This window comes from Ictidomys tridecemlineatus, chromosome 5, assembly GCF_052094955.1.
Source record: "Ictidomys tridecemlineatus isolate mIctTri1 chromosome 5, mIctTri1.hap1, whole genome shotgun sequence".
NCBI classification, from domain to species: domain Eukaryota; kingdom Metazoa; phylum Chordata; class Mammalia; order Rodentia; family Sciuridae; genus Ictidomys; species Ictidomys tridecemlineatus.
Window position 1 is genome coordinate 196512497 of NC_135481.1, and position 18699 is coordinate 196531195.

The following is an 18699-nucleotide window of genomic DNA, read 5'->3' on the forward strand; positions in this document are numbered from 1 at the left end:
AGCTTTTATTCTTGCATGACAGTTAGACTTCAGTTTCAAGAATCTTAATGACCCCATGTAGTTTAAACATAAAGAAAAACCACACTTAGACACATTAGAATCAAACTTGGGGTGAACAAATAAATATGTGAAAAAAACTACAGAAAAATGTCTCATTTTAATGGCTCAGTTTTCATCAGAAACAAATGGAAATCAGAAAGCATTGAAATAATATGTCAAAATGCTGAAAAAAACTATCCAAGAGTGAAAGATTCTTTATAACCTTCAAAAATAAAGGCAATATACTATCATACAACAGTAGTTAATGTCTATAAAACATAAAGGACTCCCAAAACTCAATAGTGCATAAATAATTCAATTAGAAAATGGGTCAAAGATCTGAAGAGATATTTTGCCTAGGAGAAGATGCATATGAAAAACACATGAAAAGGTATTCATCGTGATTGGGCATATGGGAGATGCAAACTAAAGTCTCTATGAGATATCACTATTTGCTGTACATCAAAATGTCCAAGTCTTTTTTTAAAAAAAAAAAAAAGAGTGACAATAACAACAAAGGAGGACAAGGATTCACAGAAGCCGGATCACTGTTAGGAATGTAAAATGGCACTTCCCCAGAAATCAGTGCATTTCTTATAAAACTAAGTATTCCTTTATCATACCACCCAGCAGTCTCACTCCTGGGCATTTATCCAGAGAAATGAAAACGAGTGTTCAATGAAACCCAAACGTGAATGCTCATGACAGCATTATTCATCATGACCCCAAACTGAAGACAGCCCGGATGTCCTTCAACAGGTGAGGGGCTAAACAAAACCCGGAGCTTCCATGGGCCACGCCCCACACCTCAGAGGAACGAGCACTGGTGGAGGGAAGAACCTGGACAAATTCCCAGGGAATTTTGCTGGGGAAAAAAGCCAATCCCCAAAGGTGAAATACGTGGGAGTCAATTCATTGAAAATGTTTAAATGATAAAATTTTAGAAAGGAAGCCCAGGCTTGTGGTTTCCAGGCACTATGATGTGGACCAGGAGATGGGCGGGAGGAGGAGATCATGGTGCGAAAGGACAACACTGGAGATCGTTGCCGTGATGGACCTGTTCGGTGTCAGGGATGTGGTGGTGGATACACAAATCCACACAGGTGACAAACCCTGAAGGAACTAAATCCTTACATGCACACACACACACACACACACACACACAAGAGTTCTAGTAAAACTGGGGAAATCTGGATGAAATCAGCGGATGGTCTCAATGTCAGTATCCCAGCTGTTTCACAAAAGAGTATCATGGGGGGAAACTGGGTAAACGTACGAGGGATCTCCGCATTGTTTCTTACAACTGCCTGTGAATTGACGATTACTCACCTAAAAGTTCCAAGGAAAGAAAATAAAGACTTCCCCATATCAACAAAAATCTGTTTATTTCAGACCAGACCAGACTGAAATTGCCAGATGGTAATTTGGATTCACAAGAAAGAATAAAGAACATCAGAAATGGTAAATATGTGGGTGAATACAGAAGTGTGTCAATGATACACACTCACACCTGTCTGTAGCCAAAGCCCAGGATCCCTCTGCCCCACCAGAGCCTGCTCTCTATGTTATGAGTTTCTTTCCTCTCCTCCACCAGACTCCGTTTCTAGGAGGAATAAAGACCAAAAGTTCACAAGAGCTGATCAAGGAGAATCCGGTCTGCCTGGGATAGGACAAGTGACGAACGGCCTGGGTCACACTGTGGGACAGAGACCCTTGCAGGAGAAGGGGCTGGGAGGACTGGGTGTGATGACTTCACCAAGGCTTGAGTCTGAGAAACTTCGAGTTAAATCCGAGTCAAGCCACCAGCAAACTCAGTAAACCTGGGCATGTCTCAGACCTTCCCCAGATCTCGGTTTGCTCATCTTCAAAATATGCGAAACAATGAAACTTGAGCTGTACGGTGTTTATCAAGATCGCAGAAGGTGACTCTATGTAACATGCATCCCACACTGCCCAGCAGGAACAAGGTGTTCCATAACAATCAGGATGAGCACTGTTATCAGTGCACACAACAGATGCCTCTTTATATGCTCAGCCACTGAGATGCAAACCCTGGAGGGCCACAGCTGCCAGGAAAAGGATCAATCTGAACCCCCCACGATAGGAATTCCCCATATTTTATGATCAGTTTCCTGAGTTCTACAGACATTGTCTGCCCTAGAGTCCCTATTTACATTCAAGCCATTAGTCATAGAATGCTAAGAATTATCCTATGCTAAAAATTCCGCTTGAATTTCTGAAAGCATGAATTGAATCTCTTCTTAAAGAGGCCAGCCCTATTTTTCCACTCTGAACATTTATTTTATCTTATTTTTATTTCATTTCACTTTGATACTGAGGATTAAGCCCAGGGGTGCTCTACCACTGAACTACATCCTTACCTCTTTTTACTTCATTTTGAGACACCATCTCAATAAGTTGCCCAGGTTGGCCTGGAATTCAAGATCCTCTCCTCCCAACCTTGCGAGTAGCTGGGATGACAGGTACGTGCCACCATGCCTGGTCGGACATGTGTTTTAAACATATATAAAGTAAAAAGTAAAACAGACCTATTGGCATGTATGTGGTCGTGATAACTGTACAAAGCATGTCCCGTTCCTACAACCTGTTCTCCTGTTCGATAAGATGGGGATGACAGTAATATCTGTCCAAGGACTTTTCATGATAATTTACTTAGGCAAAGCAGCAAACGGCCTGACATCTAGTAGGTGCACATAGGATGTCCGTCCCCTTTCTCCTTCTAGAAAAGATGAAGGCTATACAGAGGTTAGAACCCAAATGGGGAAACTATTCTTTAAAATCCTACCTTCATCTGCTTCTCCCGTCCCTACACCACCATCAATGGGTCTCAATCAAAAATAAGTATTTTTTACACTCATGCCGTACATGTGGCTGCCATAGGGTGAGACTCCTTTGGTAAATGCAGGGTAACTAGCAAGACGTGCCTGCCAGCTTCTGTATGTGCCTTTAATAAATGTTGTCCTTGGCCTCCATCTTCTGGAATGACAGAGATACTGCCACCAGGTCATCCACAGACAGGCTAAGTCACTGAGTCGTGGTCACAGCTCCCCCAGGGCAACCTGGGTACACAATGCCTGCTTTTCAAAGACTCACAAGGCTCATTTGACGAAATAAGTACAGGCACCCCTCATCGAGCACTGCCTCCCACTGTCCTGAGACGTTAACACAATGTTAATGATGGAAAAAAATTTTTTAGTGCTGGGGATCCAACCCAGGGCCTCATGCATGTTAGGCAAGCACTCTACCATGGAGCTACATCCCCAGCCCAGTGATGGAAATATTTGATATTTTTAGAAAATATTTATATCCATAACTCTTCTGTGGGGTGTCCTAACCTTAGCACAATTAACACTTGGGAGATAACTCTTTGTTGTTGGGGGGGGGGGTCCTGAGCATTGGAGGATGTTTAGGAGGATCCCTTGCCTCTACCCATTCCACTACTACAGGTAGGTGTTCCTCATCCTCAACTTGTGACCATCTAAAACGTCTCTAGACATTGCAACTGTCCCTGGGCTGAATAGTGTGTTAAAGGCAGCTCTTGGCTCCCCAGCTAGCTGCTCCAGAAGAGAGAGCTCGGTGGTGAGGTCCCCACCAAGAAGCACCCCTGCCTTTCCTTTTCCTGAATAGTAAAGATCAACATATGATGAGAGGCTTGACCAAGAAGCACGTGGACTACAGTTGGAAGAGGCAGTGGCCAAGGAGTGAGCATCATGGCTTCAGGGGGTTTCATGTGCGAAGGTGGGAACACGTTGCTCTAGGACTCGAATATGGAGCTGACCCAGTCAGCACGCTTAGCTGCCAAAAACCATCACGCCACACACACTCGCAAATGGCACATACCTGTGCACCCATCTCCTACGTACAGAGCATTTGAATATTCATTGAATTTTTGCACCAATTCTAGGAAGTATACTAAATTAGCATAATTAATCTGGATTTATAGATTAAAAAAAGAAAACACCGAGGCTCAGAGAAGATAAATGACTAGCCCAAGGTCAAGAGTAACCGTACTAGAATCAACTAATGCCCATCAGAGGTGGACTGGATAAAGTAAACATGGAAGCTCAATGATCACTACTCAGTCTTTAAAAAGAAAGACTTTCTGTCGTTTGTGACAACACAGAAGAACCTGGGGACATTACGCCAAGGGAAATACGAGGAGCACAGAAAGACAAATACGGCATGATCTCACTTATTACATAATCTAAAAAGACTGAACTCAAAGCAGAAAGTAGAATGGTGATTGCCAGATCTGGGGAGGGAGATTGGAGACCCATTTGCCAAAGGATACAAAATATCAGTCGGAGAAGAGAAATAAGTTGTGGAGATCTAATGCATAAAGTGATGACTATAGTTAATAACAATGTATTGTACACTTGAAAACTGCTAATAGGCTTTAAGTGTTCTCACTGCAAGCGCATGTGCGCGCACACACACACACACACACACTCACACACAGTGATAGGTATGTGAGATAATGCATATGTTAAGTAGCATGTTAGTCAGGTCACATATACCCAATTTTTGTCAATTAAAAAATAGGTGAGGGGGCTGGGGCTATAGCTCAGTGGTAGAGCTCTTGCTAGCACATGTGAGACACTGGGTTTGATCCTCAGCACCACATAAAAATAAGTAAATAAAATAAAGTCATGCTGTCCATCTACCACCACAGGAAAATATATATATATATATATATATATATATATATATATATATATATATATATATTTTAATATAAATAAATAGGGACTGGGGATTTAACTCAGTAACAGAGTACTTGCCTAGCTTTCCTGGGTTCAATCCCCAATACTGCATAAATAAATAAATAAATAAATAATAGTAACAAAAGAAATATGATGATGATTTAAAAAAGAAGAAAAAGAAGAAGAAGAAGAAGAGTAGCTGAATTCAAGGACAACTTCAGACTTCAAACCCAAGGTTCATTAAGTCCCACAAAGCCATGCCAGCTTTGCCTTTCAAAAACAATTGGATCCAGGGAGGAGTCAGGTGGAAAATGTGCTGGACCCTGGACTCAGGGCTGGGATGTGTCTCCAGACAGAAGGACACCCTGAACCACCCAAAGCTGGGCTCTCTCCTTTCACCCTGAGCTTTTACATTTCTTTTTAAATATACTAAGTCTGCTGTTTTTCCAAGGGGGTAGCCATTTCTGACCTCATACCATATATGTTTGCTGCTTCCATAATTCCCTTGGAGCACCCGGATAGTACAGAGGCTATACCTGACGCTCTGCCCAGTGCACTGAGGGTACTTGATGAATATCTGTGGATTGAATGAGAGACACAAAAGCATCGGAGTGGGCAAACTTGGGTCTCAGGCCTGGTTCTGAAACTTGCTACCAATGGTCAGGGTAGTTCAAAACTGGGTATATCAGTTCATTTTCCTTTGTTATAGCAAGGTATCCAAGTCTATGTAACTTATTTTAATTTTTTTTTTTTGTACTGAGGATTAAAGCCAGGGGTGCTCTACTACTGAGCTACATTCCCAACCCTTTTTATTTTTTTTTTATTTTTGTTGTTGTTGTTGTTGTTGTTGTTGTTTTGAGACAGGGTCTTGCCCAGGTTGACCTGAAACTTGTGATCCTTCTGCCTCTGAGTCTCTGGGATTACAGGTGTGCAAGGTGTGCACCACTGTGCCCCGCTGGGTAACCTATTTTATAAGAGGTTTATTTGAGTTCACAGTTTTGGAGGCTGAAGTCTTTCAAGATGAGGAGGTCCTCTCAGTTTGGCCTCTGGTGAGCACCTTCTTGGTTGTGTCACAGTATGGCAGATAGTGTCTCGGCAGGAGTACATGTGACAGGGCACAGGGAACATGTGCCCTGGTAAGAGAGGAAGCCAGGGCAACTCAGGGGCCAGGCATCCTCTCTCCGCAATAACCCGCTGTCAAGGGAACTGACTGGGTCTCACAAGATGTCATCAACCTCTTCCCAGAGCAGCACCCTGTGACCTCATCTCCTAACCCTAAGCCCTGTCTGTTAAGGCTCCCCACCTCTCCACCTCACCTCACTGGGGACCCCATTCAAACCTTAAGCCACACACTCAACCCATATCCCAACCAAAGCATGGGGTCCTAAGTCTCAAGGATTTCCTGTGTAGATTCGAGAGACAATGTGGAAAGCATATTTCAATTTACAAAAAAAAAAAAAAAAACACAAATTAGAAATTTTTTTTTTTTTAAAAAAAGAGGTTTTTCCATGGTGCCTGGAAAAGAAAGGCATCTGGTGCGTGATTTAGAATTGTTAAAAGGGCTTTTCACCCTGCAGTGGTAGCAAATTGGCTTTGGTGGCCAGATCAGATAAGTTAGGAGGAGAAAGGCAGAACTGTGCTCGGGACACTCTGTTCCTGAGGCAGCTACCCCCGTGAGAAGCAGGAATTAGGAGTGAATAAGCAAAATATGGGGTCATCCCCACCCCTTTTTGGTCCCCTTTCTCTCTAAAAAGGCAGTGCTAGGCTGGGCCACCGCTGGGCGAGAACATGGGCTTCCAGGCTTCCCTCTTACTTCTCCTGGTTCTCACCTGCCAAGAGCTTCAGACTCAGTCAGAGAAAGGTGAGTGTGGAACGTGGGATCTCAGAGTGGACGGGGCTAGGACAGAGGCGCAGCTGCACCGAATCCGTTCCTCATCTCACACTTAAATGTATGCTGAGCTTGTGTGACGCGCAGCCACCGTCCTAGGTGCTGGGGTTGAAGCTGGAAGCCAAAGGTCCTGCCTTTGTGGAGTTCCTATTCTAGTGGGAGAGAGGCACATAGTACCCATCACACATAATAACATGCCAGGTGATAAGGCGTCACAGGAAAAGTACAGCCGGGAAAGGGGGCTCCAAAGTCTGGGCTCATGGTGGCCCAGATTTAAAGGTGAGAGATTTGATGAATCAGCTTTCCTTACAGGAAGGGGCTCCCTTATCCCTCACCATTGTCCCTCACCCTCCATCAGCCTGCAGTGGGGGAGGAGGCAGAGCTGGTCCTTTCCCTCCAGGGCTGCGTCTGAAATGCTATCACCACAAAGGTGGCTGGAGTCCCCGCACACCTGTGCCGCTGGCCTGTGCCGGGTTTGATTCTAGGTCCCCCGCTTCCCAGCAGGATGTCAGGACAGGCACTTGGTCTCCCTGACCTTAGTTTCTTCATGTAACACTGGAAGTCGTAATAGCTGTGTGAAGCTTAAATACAAGGATAAAGCCACTCAGATGGTGACAAGAACATGAAAGGAGAGTACAAAGGAACTTAGGACACAGCCCCAGATGCCTTCCTAGTTATTGTTCTCTGAAGACAAACATTTACTGAGAACTGAGAGCCAGGTCCCCTTTAGGCACTAGGACATTCCTGGGCTCAAGGGCTTTTTTGGCTAAGAAACCATCTAAGAACAGCCACCGTTTATCAGTGAATTTTATTGGTTATCTCTAACCTCTCAAAAAGCCTCAAGTGTGGATATTAGAGAGCCATTTTACAGTGAAAGAAAATGAACGTCCAAGAGATAGCTCATTTTTCCAAGGTCACCCGGCTAGAAAGTAACTGAGTCAAGTCTAAACCCTGCTCTCAGGTTCAAAACCTACCTTTTCCCCAGGGGCTGTCTGTTCTAGAACTGACCATGAGAGAGACGGAAGCCTGGGGAAGCTTGCTCTAGGAAATCAGATCTTGAAAGCCACCAGGAGATGTGAAGTTCAACTTCTTTTTTTTTTTTTTAATATTTATTTTTTTTGTTGGACACAATACCTTTATTTTGTTTATCTATGTATTTTTTATGTGGTGTTGAGGATTGAACCCAGGGCCTCCTGCATGCTAGGGGAGCACTGTACCGCTGAGCCACAACCCCAGGCCCCCCTTCCACTGAGCCACAACCCCAGCCCGTGAAGTTCAACTTCTCAACATTACAAACACACAAACGCACGCTTGAGCTGCAACCTCGAGTATGAGATTGGCCCCAACTGGTGAATCGATTTGGGAAAGTCACTTGGCCCCTTGGTGATCACAGTTTTACAGGGTGCATAAAGTGAAGTTTGAGCTAGAATAAAACCATGTGGGTCGATTGGAAAAAAAAATAATAATAATAATAAAGTGTGGGATTTGCACTCCTTCAGGCAACTTCTAAAAATGGAATCTTCACCTTCCGTGGGCTGGAAAGGAGAGGGACGGGGCACAGCTGCCACGGGCAGCCTCACTCTTGTGCTCTGGGTCATCTCAACCCCTGACAGAGGGGTTTGGACCAGGGGAAGGGGACGGTCCGGCCGCCCTCAACTGCTTTCTCTCTGTAGATCCGAGCATATGCAATCTGCCTCTGGAGAAGGGCTCCTGTCGCGCAGGCTTGTTCAGATGGTATTACAAAATGGAGGAAAACCAGTGTGTGCCGTTTCTCTACGGGGGCTGCGAAGGAAATGACAACAGGTTTAGGGAGAAAATTCTGTGTGAGGAAGCCTGCAAAACCGCGTGACTTCCTCAGGAGAACACAGCCCGCCACGGAGTCAGGATGGCGCCAGGGCTGTTAGAGGCATTTCAACCCCCTTCATCACGAGAGATCCGTTCTCCCACCCCCAAATTCATCGTCCCACATGTTCCTAAGATCATTTCATCTCTGGGCCTGAAATAATACAAATGTGGACATACCGTTTAAAGCCTCAAGAGTTTCTTTGTAAAACACACACACACACACACACACACACACACACACACACACACACGGGCACAGAATTCTAGAGAGCCTTTCTCAGCTTCCTGTGAATCACTGCTGCACCCCCTGGAAGACGAAGCTTTGGAAGGGGGAGGGGAGTGGATGTGGAAACCTGGTATTTAAAGGGCTTCAATGAGATAAGGAAAGGGTTCCTGGAGTCTTGTGACACGGATAAAGGAAACACAAACTGGGAAAGGAAGGGAGAGAAGGGGGGTCTTGAAGGAATCTGAGACCACTTTTAAATGAAAATGAGTGAATTTGTGTGAAAGCCCCTGTCCACTAGGCCATGCCACACCTTCCTGCCACGCGGGAGAGGACTACAAAGCCTGGTCCTAGGGTGCCTTGGTTTGTCTTAAGCAAGGACAATGGCTACTAGTTGGAGGGAGAGGAGAAAAACATGAGGTTCTCTTTTCATTTATTTCGAGAGGAATCCACGAGACCCAAAGATGGGGACACCCCAATCCCAAAGTGTCCCTTCTCATGCACGGCGAGGCTCTCCCCATCATTCTCTCAGACTCCCCTCAGGACTGGAGGGCAGGATGGAGGCAGGCACGTTCACCTGGGCATCCCCTTCACCAGCCAGGCTCATTCAAGGGCTCTCTTCAAGCCCACCCGAGCCATTACCCACTGTCCAAGGAACCCTCACCGTCATACATCCTGCCAGGCACTGTGCCGCGCTCTGCATGAGCGACACATACAGACCTCAGAGTCACTCTGAAAACCAGAGCTGACCTCCAGCGGCGCCACCTTCTTTCTGTGTGGTCTTGGGTAAGCAACCTCTTGGAGTCCCCCTCTGTAACTCGGGATGGTTATTAATTATTCTGAGGATTCTGAGAAGCCAGGAGACCTCACAAGCCAAGTGTGTCTGGCACATGGCACATGCTGCTGAATCGGAGCGACTTTGGAGACACTCCATCTCTTCTCTGATCTCTTTTCTCATTCATCACCTTTGGAGGACAGTGACCAACCTCACAGGTGACACATTCACCAGGAAAACGCTGACAAGTGGAGACAAGGCCTGGATCCATGGGTCAGAGCGAAGCCCTCCCTGGACTTCACGCCTGGACCATCTGGTTGCCCCACCCACCCCAACCCCAGTGTCAGGAAACAGGGACAGGATGATAAGAACAGAAGCCATGAGGCCACCAATGCTGAAAGCAGTCACTTTATTGGCGGGAGAAGGCAGAAGCCATGGTCAGCCCAGGAAGGAGTGCAGGGGCTACCCAGAAGGGAGGGTGGCCATGAGGGGGCCGGATGTGTGGCCAGGCAGAAGCTTCCCCTCCCCACTCCTCAGGCTGGTGGTGGCTGGAGCTGGAGGAAAAGAATCGTAACAATAGCATCAAAACTGACATCCATCACACTGGACAGGAGTAGCAGCCACATAAATCCTGGACCGACTCCTCCCAACCCACCATCCCACTCAGACACAGCAAAGTTTCAATTGCTTGCAATTTCCTGAAGGTTCTAGATTCACCTCTTCTGCTTCCCATCATCCCCAGGACGCACCTGGGTATATCCTGTCCTGACTGACCCCTGTGGCCTTCCTGAGGGACGGTGGGCCTTCACCCCGCTAGGAATCCCTCTACCACCAGGAACTGCCACTGCGGTGTCACGGCACACACTAAGCTGAGATGAGCTGGTCAAATAGATCTCGTTTATTCACATTCTAGAAGCAAAACAGTTGTGGCTCGCGGAGGTGAGAAGGCCAGTTACGGGTCAGAGCTGAAATGTGAACCTGGGTCTTCCTGCCTGCAAAACCCACCCACGTGGCTGGCACCAGAGGAGAGCTCTGGGCCCGGGGAAACCATGGTCCCTCTTAAGCACTGAAGAGCACATTGTGAAACCGCAGGACTGGGGCAGGTCCTCCCTCTCAAGACTTCAGGTCTCTCCTCTGCGCACTCAATGGGATTCACCCGTGACCTCCAGGTTCCTTTGCTGAAATTGTGTTCAACCAAAGGGCCCTTCCAAGTTCCTCTGGTTCCCTCTGCCTGCGACGACTGCCCCACTGCACTGCACAGGGCCACCTCCCTTGGACTCACTTGTAGTTGTGGCTCAGGTCACCTTCTTGGGAAGCCTCCCCCCATTGGCCTGCTCCATCTGTCCACCTCCCCCACCCGCCTGCGTGATGTTTCTGTTTCCCACGGCACCAGGAGCTGACTCTGGGCACTAGGCATGTCATCCACCCATCCGCCTCAGCTCCTGGGCTTCAAGCTCTGGGGATGGGCAATGGTCACTTTTGTGTCCCAGCACCTGGCATGGCTGGTGACACAGGGCAGGGTCACCCAACGGGCCAACCAAGCGTTTGGTTTGTTTCTGCCCCACCTGCCTTCACCACATTCCATCCCAGCCACCTCTCTGCCCTGCCTGCACCCTGATCCACCCCAGGGATGCTCCTGCCTTAGCACCCACCGCTCCCTGTACCTGACGCTCCCTGGACATCCCCACAGTGTGCTCCCTCATTTCCCACTTTCTTGGTGAGGCCTTTACTTGCTGTCCCCTGTCTTCCCCTCCCTTGGGCCCTTTCTCCTTGTAACATGCTGCAAAACCTGCTTGCTGACTTACTTGGTTTATCACCCACTGGACTGTAAACCCCACCCGAGAGACATTTTTGTCAATTTGTTCACTCATGGAGCATCCCCAGAGCCCCAGAGTGGTCAGAGCACACGACTCAATCAGTAACTGTGAATGAATTAAAGTAAATAGTCCAACGCGTGAGCTCCATGTGCACAGGTCTCCCTCTTCAACCTGCTGAGGGTACCGTCGTCCTTGGATTCCGATGCCTGACCTTCCTCTCTGCCCACCTACCTCAGGGGTCGGGTGTGACACAGGACACCTTTCCGCAGCCATTGCGGCAGCATTTCATGGGACCAGTACACTGGCTGTCCTCCTGGCACTGGTCCTGGCAGATGCCAAGCTGGGGTAGGTCCACATTGGGGCAGGAACCTGGCTTCTCTGGGTAGAAAAAGGAGTAAGAGGAGGCAGGTCAAAGCGGGGCAGAGAGGTGACGGCCAGAGCAGGATCCACCACGGCCCCTCACCCTGACTCATAAACAGCGGAGCTGCCTAGGAATTCTGATTTTGGGGGCCTGAGCCAGGGAAGTCACCTGCAATTCCGTCCTTCTGCTCCCAGATGGCTTCAGAATCATAAGCCCCCAGTTGAGTCCCTGCTCTGCCGTTTGTGGACTGGGGCCAGAAATCCCTCCTGCCTCAGGTGTCAGTGTCACGCACCACAGGGGGTGGTTGCAAAAGCAATGGAAGCAAACATACATTGTTTCTCCCCCCAAAGAGCAAACTACTTTGTAATAATAATGAGTAGTTATTAAATGACTTCACTCCTGCTGTCGGCCAGGCTTTATTCTAAGCACTTGACACATATTAGCTCATTCGATCCTCACAAAATCCCTAAGAGAGGAGGAGGGGCCTGTTAATAGTTCCTCGTGTTGCAGAGGAGGAAACTGAGGCAGAGAAAGAGCCCTCTGGCTCTTCCTGAAGTGCCCCAGTAAGGAAATGCTCCTGCTTTCCTACCCACTCTGTTAAGCTGCTCTGTTAACCTCCTTAACAGAGAAGGTTAAGTTGTCTAAGGTCACAAAGGACTGAGGCAAGATTTGAAGCGCGCAGGACATCTAGCTCCAGAGTGTGTGTGCCAGCCCCCTGCGCACCTGCTGCTAAAACCAGCACCTGGCATGGCTGGTGACACAGTGCAGGGTCACCCAATGGGCTGAGCACACGAGAGGAGTTACACACTCGACCTTCTCTTCACTCACTTCCACTGACTCACTGCCAATCAAAATCACTCAGCACCGTGGCCCTCCATACTTAATGCACAGATAAAACCACACATCCTTACACACATGCACACTAGAGCAAACACTGCGGAGATGTGCTGTGTGCTCTCTATGGAAACCTGTTATCTCCTTTAATCTTCACATGAACCATTCCATTTCCATTGTAGGGGATATTCCTTTTTTTCTTTCTCCTTTCTTTTTCTTTTATTTATTTATTTATTTATTTATTTATTTGATAAAAGGAATTAAACTCAGAGGCACTTTACCACTGAACCACACCCCAGCCTTCATATATATATATATATATATATATATATATATATATATATATATATATACACACACACACACACATTTTTTTTTTCTTTAGAGTCAGAATCTTGCTAAATTTCTTAGGGTCTTGCTAAGTTGCTATGGCTGGCCTCGAACTGGCAATCCTCCTACCACAGCCTCCCAGGTCACTGGGAGGCATGGGTATAGGCATGGGCCATCACACCCAGCCATAGGGGATATTTCTAACCCTATTTATATCATGCATGAGAAAAACGTGACATAGAGAGGTGCCACCCAGCAGCACCCTGCTGCTCAGGAGTAAACTAAGACCTGAGCCCAGCCTTCAATAATACACACACACACACACACACACACACACACACACACACACACACCACTCTACTTCTGGGTCAGGGAGAAGGAAGCCAGGATCAGCCAAATGTAAAATTAGGCCCAGAACTTGTTGATTAGCTGAAGGTGACCTCAAGCCTGGTTGACCGAGTCCTGACTCCCTCACAAACCCATTCCCTTGAAAAGGGCAGAAGCTCTCAATAACAGGTGGCCCTGGGACTAAAAGGGCATAAACAAGGAAGAGCTCTGTTAAGTACACAGAATGTCCCCGCATCCATGGGACACTTCCATGTCCACTTCATTTAGCCCTCATATCAATCCCACTGTGCAAACAAGAAAGCAGAAGCTCACAGATAAAGCACGTTGCTCAAGATCACACACCTGGGAAGGCCAGGGCTGGGATTCCAGCCTCCGGGCTCCTCCCCCGGCCCAGGCAGCTCTCTGGCCTGTGCCTCTTTATCCACCCAACAACACGACACCTCTTGCCCCTCCACCTGGCTCTGCCTCTGACCTCCTCTCTCAGTCCTCATGTCTTCTGGTCCTCCCTCTCAGGTCCACACTAGGTCTCCACCCCAAGATGCTGCCCCCTAGTGGGCAAGCCCGCCTCCACCTCCCACTGCCCTCCTCACAGCGTCCCGGGTCTCCCGTTTCCCAGCTTCGGATGGCATTTTGATGGGGAAATAACCAAGAGGAAAAATCGCAGAGGCTGTATTCTGGATAAAGACCAGTAATCACAGTACCTTGGTCTCCCACGTCGCCCTCCCATGCGCGCCCCTTCCCCCAGATGGTATCCCTGCTTTTCGTGTTTTTCCCTTTGGGAAATGAGAAGCCTGGATTCCATGCCAAGGCCACATCTCGCCCTGATCAGAGTTCACAGCCTGGTGCAGAGAGTAGCGCCCCAGCGAGCACCCCGACGGAGCACCGTGGCACCCTTTCTGGGTACTTAGGATGGAAGAGAGAGATAGATTAAAGATTAAGAAGGAGGATAAGGGGGCTGGGGATGTGGCTCAAGCGGTAGCGCGCTCGCCTGGCACGCGCGGGGCGCTAGGCTCTATCCTTAGCACCACGTACAAATAGAATAAAGATGTTGTGTCCACCGATAACTGAAAAATAAATATTAAAAAAAAAGAAGAAGGAGGATAAGGTGCCCAGGGAGAGGTCCTGGCATTCTTCAAACCTCTCAGCCAGTAAACAGCAAACACACAAAAAAAATAAAAAATAAATTTTAAAAACTTGAACTCTCAGCCACGGGATGGCAATGCGACCTTAGGCAGGACCACGGCTCCCTCCGCGGCTCCGTCTACAGGTCAAGATGTGGGCTCATTAAATCTGGCAAGTTTTAGAGGGAGGAACCTGCGAGTCTCGGGGCCCGGGCTGCTAGCCCTCGTCCCCAGGGTTGGGAGGCCCAGGGGAGGACAGCTGAGAGCCGGGCGTCGGGACCTCGGGTCCAGCTCGGAGGCCGCCCGGGATTCCCGCAGGCCCCGGCCGGCCGGGAAGGAAGCGCAGCCGGTCCCCAGGCTGCCCGGAACCATGTCCCGCTGCGCGTGCCCGGAAGCCGTCATGCACCAGAGAACCGAATCCAGCCAGGGTGAGGGGACCGCCCTCGCCCCCCGCCTGGCTTCTTGTCCTCCCGCCGCCCACGCGGGGAGGACGGCGGGGACTGATCTGCTTCACCCGCCTGGACCTTCCGGGGTCCCGGGTGCAGGGGCGCCCTCCTTCCCAGAACGCGGTGCTCCCGCCTCCCGCATCCTCCGCGGCCCCGCCCCGTGCCCGCCGGGTCGCCGCGGGGTTACCGTTGGGAATGGAGCACACGGTGCCGCAGCCGGCCTGGCAGCACTTGCGGTAGTCGGCGCAGTCGCTGTCCGAGAGGCACTCCTTGGTGCAGTTCACGTCCGCCGGCAGCTGCGGGCACACGCCCGCCCTCTCCCCCGCGCCTGCGGACGGGCGAGGGCAGGAGGAGGGTCAGTCGGGGGCCCCAGTCCCAGAGGGTGCCCGCTTCCTACTCCGAGGACCCCCCAATCTCCGTTCCTTGGCCTTCTCACCTTCCGGCCCTGGGGACCCTCTAAAAGCTCCTGGAGGCCCACACCAACCCTGGAGGCACAGGAGGTCCCCGGGCGGGCTTCAAATCCTCAAATCTCAGTCCTCCGGGGACTGCACACCTGAGCGCCTGGGAGGTCCTGCGTCTAGACGGCTCCCCGCTCCAGGGCAGCCACCGTCTCCGCCCTCTGCACCCGCCCCGCCCCTCCAAATTTTAGCCCCTGGTAGTCTCGCCACCCCCAGGCTCCACACCCCGAGCTCCAAGGGTCACTAGCTTTAGGCCCCAGAGATCACCAAATCTTAGTTTTCATGGGTGTCCCCACTTCCGCCCCAAGAATCCCCACTTCCCCAGCCCCCAGCGAGGCTGCACCTCTGCCTGACTCCGTCTTGCGCAGGTGGCTCGGCCCTTTGGGCACCCGGCCTTTCCCCGCCCCACTCACCTGTAGCCGGAGGGAGGCCCAGCAGCAGCAGTCCAAGGAGGAGGGCGGCGGCCAGCGCGCAGAGGCGAGGGACAGGCATGGTGCTGCGCCGGGGCGGGGTGCAGGTGCAGCTGCAGCCGGGTGGGGGGATTTAACCGCGCGCGCGGGGGGCGTGGGGCAGGGGCGGGGCCGAGCTAGGGGGTGCGGTGGGGGCCTAAGAGCCCAATGGGCACAGCGGGAGCACTGCCACCTCATGCCATTTCACAATCCCCCGGGATCAGGTGTCACTCTTGGCCCCGGTGGGAACCAGGAACCTAAGCAGCTTCCAGGCCAGGAGCAGCTCGACCAGCTGCAGCCGGACCCTTGTCCGCTCCCCCCTCCTTTCCTCCCTCCTGGGGCCTGAGGGCAGCGGGAAGCCAGCGCAGTCCAAGCCCAGGGCTCCACTGGAGTCCTCCCTGGAATGTCCAAGGCTGAGGGTTGGAGGGGGAAAGAGCAAGGCCACAGGGAGGCAAGAGACCCTGAGGATTAAGTGATTGGACTAGGGGTCAGTGGGATCAGAGTGCAGATTGGTGGTGGAGGGCTGGGTGGTACAGGCTGTAGAAATGGCGCCTGTCGGGGATAAATGAACCCATCTGACAAGGAACAGGCCTGTGGAGGTGGAAGACAGTTCCCAGCCATGCTGGGTGCATTTCTGTTGAGTCAACCACTCGATCGGGGTTGACTGCCACCAGGTACCGTGCTCCTGTGCTCGTGGATCTTCCCAGCAGCCTTTGACAAGAGGGTTATTCTTGCCAACTGGATATGATAGAGTGATGTACAGAGGTTTAGGACCCCCCCTCACCAAGGTCCCATGCAGAGCTGTGCAGACAAGTCTATTTCACCCCAGATCTCTCCCTACAGGCCTTGTTTGGGGACCTTTTTTTCCCACTCCATCATAAATATTCGCCGGGTGTATAGACACATGGGCACTTGGGATAGAGAAAGTAGTCCATAGGAGTCACTGAGCTCTGGTGTCTAGGTTTGACACACCTCCATCACTTTCCACCCGAGGGTCTTCAAGTGACTTACTTCTCCTTTCAGAACGACCATTTTGTCATCTATAACATAAACATTCATCTACAACATTAATGTACCTGCTGTGGAACACGTATGTACTCCTGGTAGGTAAATTCACACTGATTGACATAGGAACCCCAGGCCTGGCACACAATAGGTGCTACATAAGTGGCCTCTAGTGCTCAGTAACAGGTAAGGAGACTGTTTAGTACAGCCTCCCCTCCCCTCCCTCCACATCTGTGGCTTCCATGATCTTGCATTCAACCAACATTGGATAAAAAACACTTGGGAAAAAAATGCACCTGTACTGAATGTGTACACACTTGTTTCTTTCCATTATTCCCTAAACAATACAGTATACACCGACTTCCATAGCATTTTCATTGCAGTAGGTATTCTAAGCAATCTATACAGGATTTAGAGTATATGTGAAATGCTCCCAGGCTATATCCAAATATTGCTCCTTTTTATATGCAGGATTTGAGCATCTGTGGGTGGATATACACAGGGATCCGGGATACTTAGGGACAACTGTATATACTGAGCTTTAGAATCCAGGGTGGTAAATGTCAAAACGGTTGCCAAGGGAGTTAGAAAGAAGTGCCTTCAAACATTTTTCTTGCTCCAGTAATCTGAGGTTCTGGAAACCCAGGGAAGTCTTTGCTGCTGGTGGCTAGAGGGGTCAGGAACAATGAAAATGAGGAGGACGGGTGAGTAGTTTGCTGATGTGGGGACAATGAGCCACCTGTTCCCATGATGAGTGTCCATGAAAGAGTCTGAGAATGTCTCCCCCAGCTTCCCAGGCCCAGCCTCAGCCCTGGACACATGCCGTTGCAGGGAGGGGCCAGGACTATTTGCTCTGAGCTCAGAACAGTCAACAGCCATGAGGGCGAGAGCCAGGGGGAGACGCAGCCCTGGGCAAACTCAGGGCACCGCAGAGAACACTGTGGTGAGCCCCTGGGTTCAGCCTGTGGCCTAGCAAGCTGCTGGCTGATTGTCCAGGACCTATCCAGCACCCCCTGGCCAGGAAACCGCCAGCCTCGCCCCTCCCACCTCTTCAGAGCCCCCCCCCCTTGCTGACTGGCTCACTCTTAAAAGAATGCGGATTAGTGTGAGGCTCAGGAAGTGGGGTGGGGTGGTAGAAGGATGGAAAGAACATTTCATAGGTCGATGGCATCAGATGTTTAGTTTTTGCGGTGTCAGAGCCACAATATGAAAAGTCATTGTTTTCTCTTTTGCATAAGTAAAAAGAGCAGAGACTTTAAAACCAAATGCATCCCGGTCTCACGAAGGGGTTAGCCATTTTCTGGCTGTAACTCCGAGGAGCACTTCACTTTTAGGACCTACGTCTTCCTCCACAAAATGAGCATCATATGACATCTCATAAGATTATTCTAAGGATGAAAGGGAAGAGCAGAGACCAGAGGCGGCAAATCCAGCTATAGCACATGCATTGTTAGCCCACACAGTACATTTTTAAAATTTAAATTAGTTGCCAAGATTTAAACGTGGGGAATTTCACATAAAAATAAACCTCTTTTTTCTCTTGGAAAAAGTACAAGACCTGGCAGCCCGGTCCTGCAGCCAGTACATAGCAGCCCTCAGTTACAGTGTGGGTCTCAGAGCAGCCTGTGTGAGAATCACTTGGAGGGCTTGTTCAAACACTGGTTGCAGCACCCCACCCCACCCCCAGAGGTTTTGCAGTTTTTTTGGTTTCTGTTTTTATTTTTGATACTGGAGTTAGAACCCAGGGGTGCTTTACCACTGAGCTACAGTCCCCATTCCTTTTTATTTTTTATTTTAAGACAGGGTCTTGGTAAGTTGCCGAGTCTTGCTAAATTTCTGAGGCTGGCCTCAAACTTTCGATCATCCTGCCTCAGCCTCCAGAGTCACTGGGATTATAGATGTGCACCCCTGTGCCTGGCACTCCCCTGAGTTTTGATTAATAGGCCTGGGATAGAAATGTGCATTTGAGAGGTTTCCAGGTGATACCGCTAGTTAAGAGACCACACTATGAATGTTGTGACCTAGAGTTAAAAGAA

The 18699-nt window shown here is 49.6% G+C and overlaps 2 protein-coding genes across 2 annotated transcripts; one reads left to right on the plus strand and one right to left on the minus strand.

The window, feature by feature from the left end:
• Positions 1–6392: 6392 nt before the first annotated feature.
• On the plus strand, positions 6393–8681 carry Spint3 (serine peptidase inhibitor, Kunitz type 3). Its single transcript, XM_078052073.1, has 2 exons — positions 6393–6624; positions 8325–8681. Exons 1-2 carry the CDS (start codon positions 6552–6554, stop codon positions 8498–8500), a joined length of 249 nt encoding a protein of 82 aa, XP_077908199.1. The 5' UTR covers positions 6393–6551; the 3' UTR covers positions 8501–8681.
• A 1205-nt stretch (positions 8682–9886) lies between these two features.
• Positions 9887–15781, minus strand: Wfdc2 (WAP four-disulfide core domain 2). The gene is made up of 4 exons (XM_005325266.4): positions 15623–15781; positions 14939–15079; positions 11543–11689; positions 9887–10048 (listed from the first exon to the last, which is right to left on the minus strand). The coding sequence occupies exons 1-3, from the start codon at positions 15699–15701 to the stop codon at positions 11544–11546; spliced, it is 366 nt and encodes a 121-aa protein (XP_005325323.2). The 5' UTR covers positions 15702–15781; the 3' UTR covers positions 9887–10048; position 11543.
• Positions 15782–18699: the final 2918 nt, after the last annotated feature.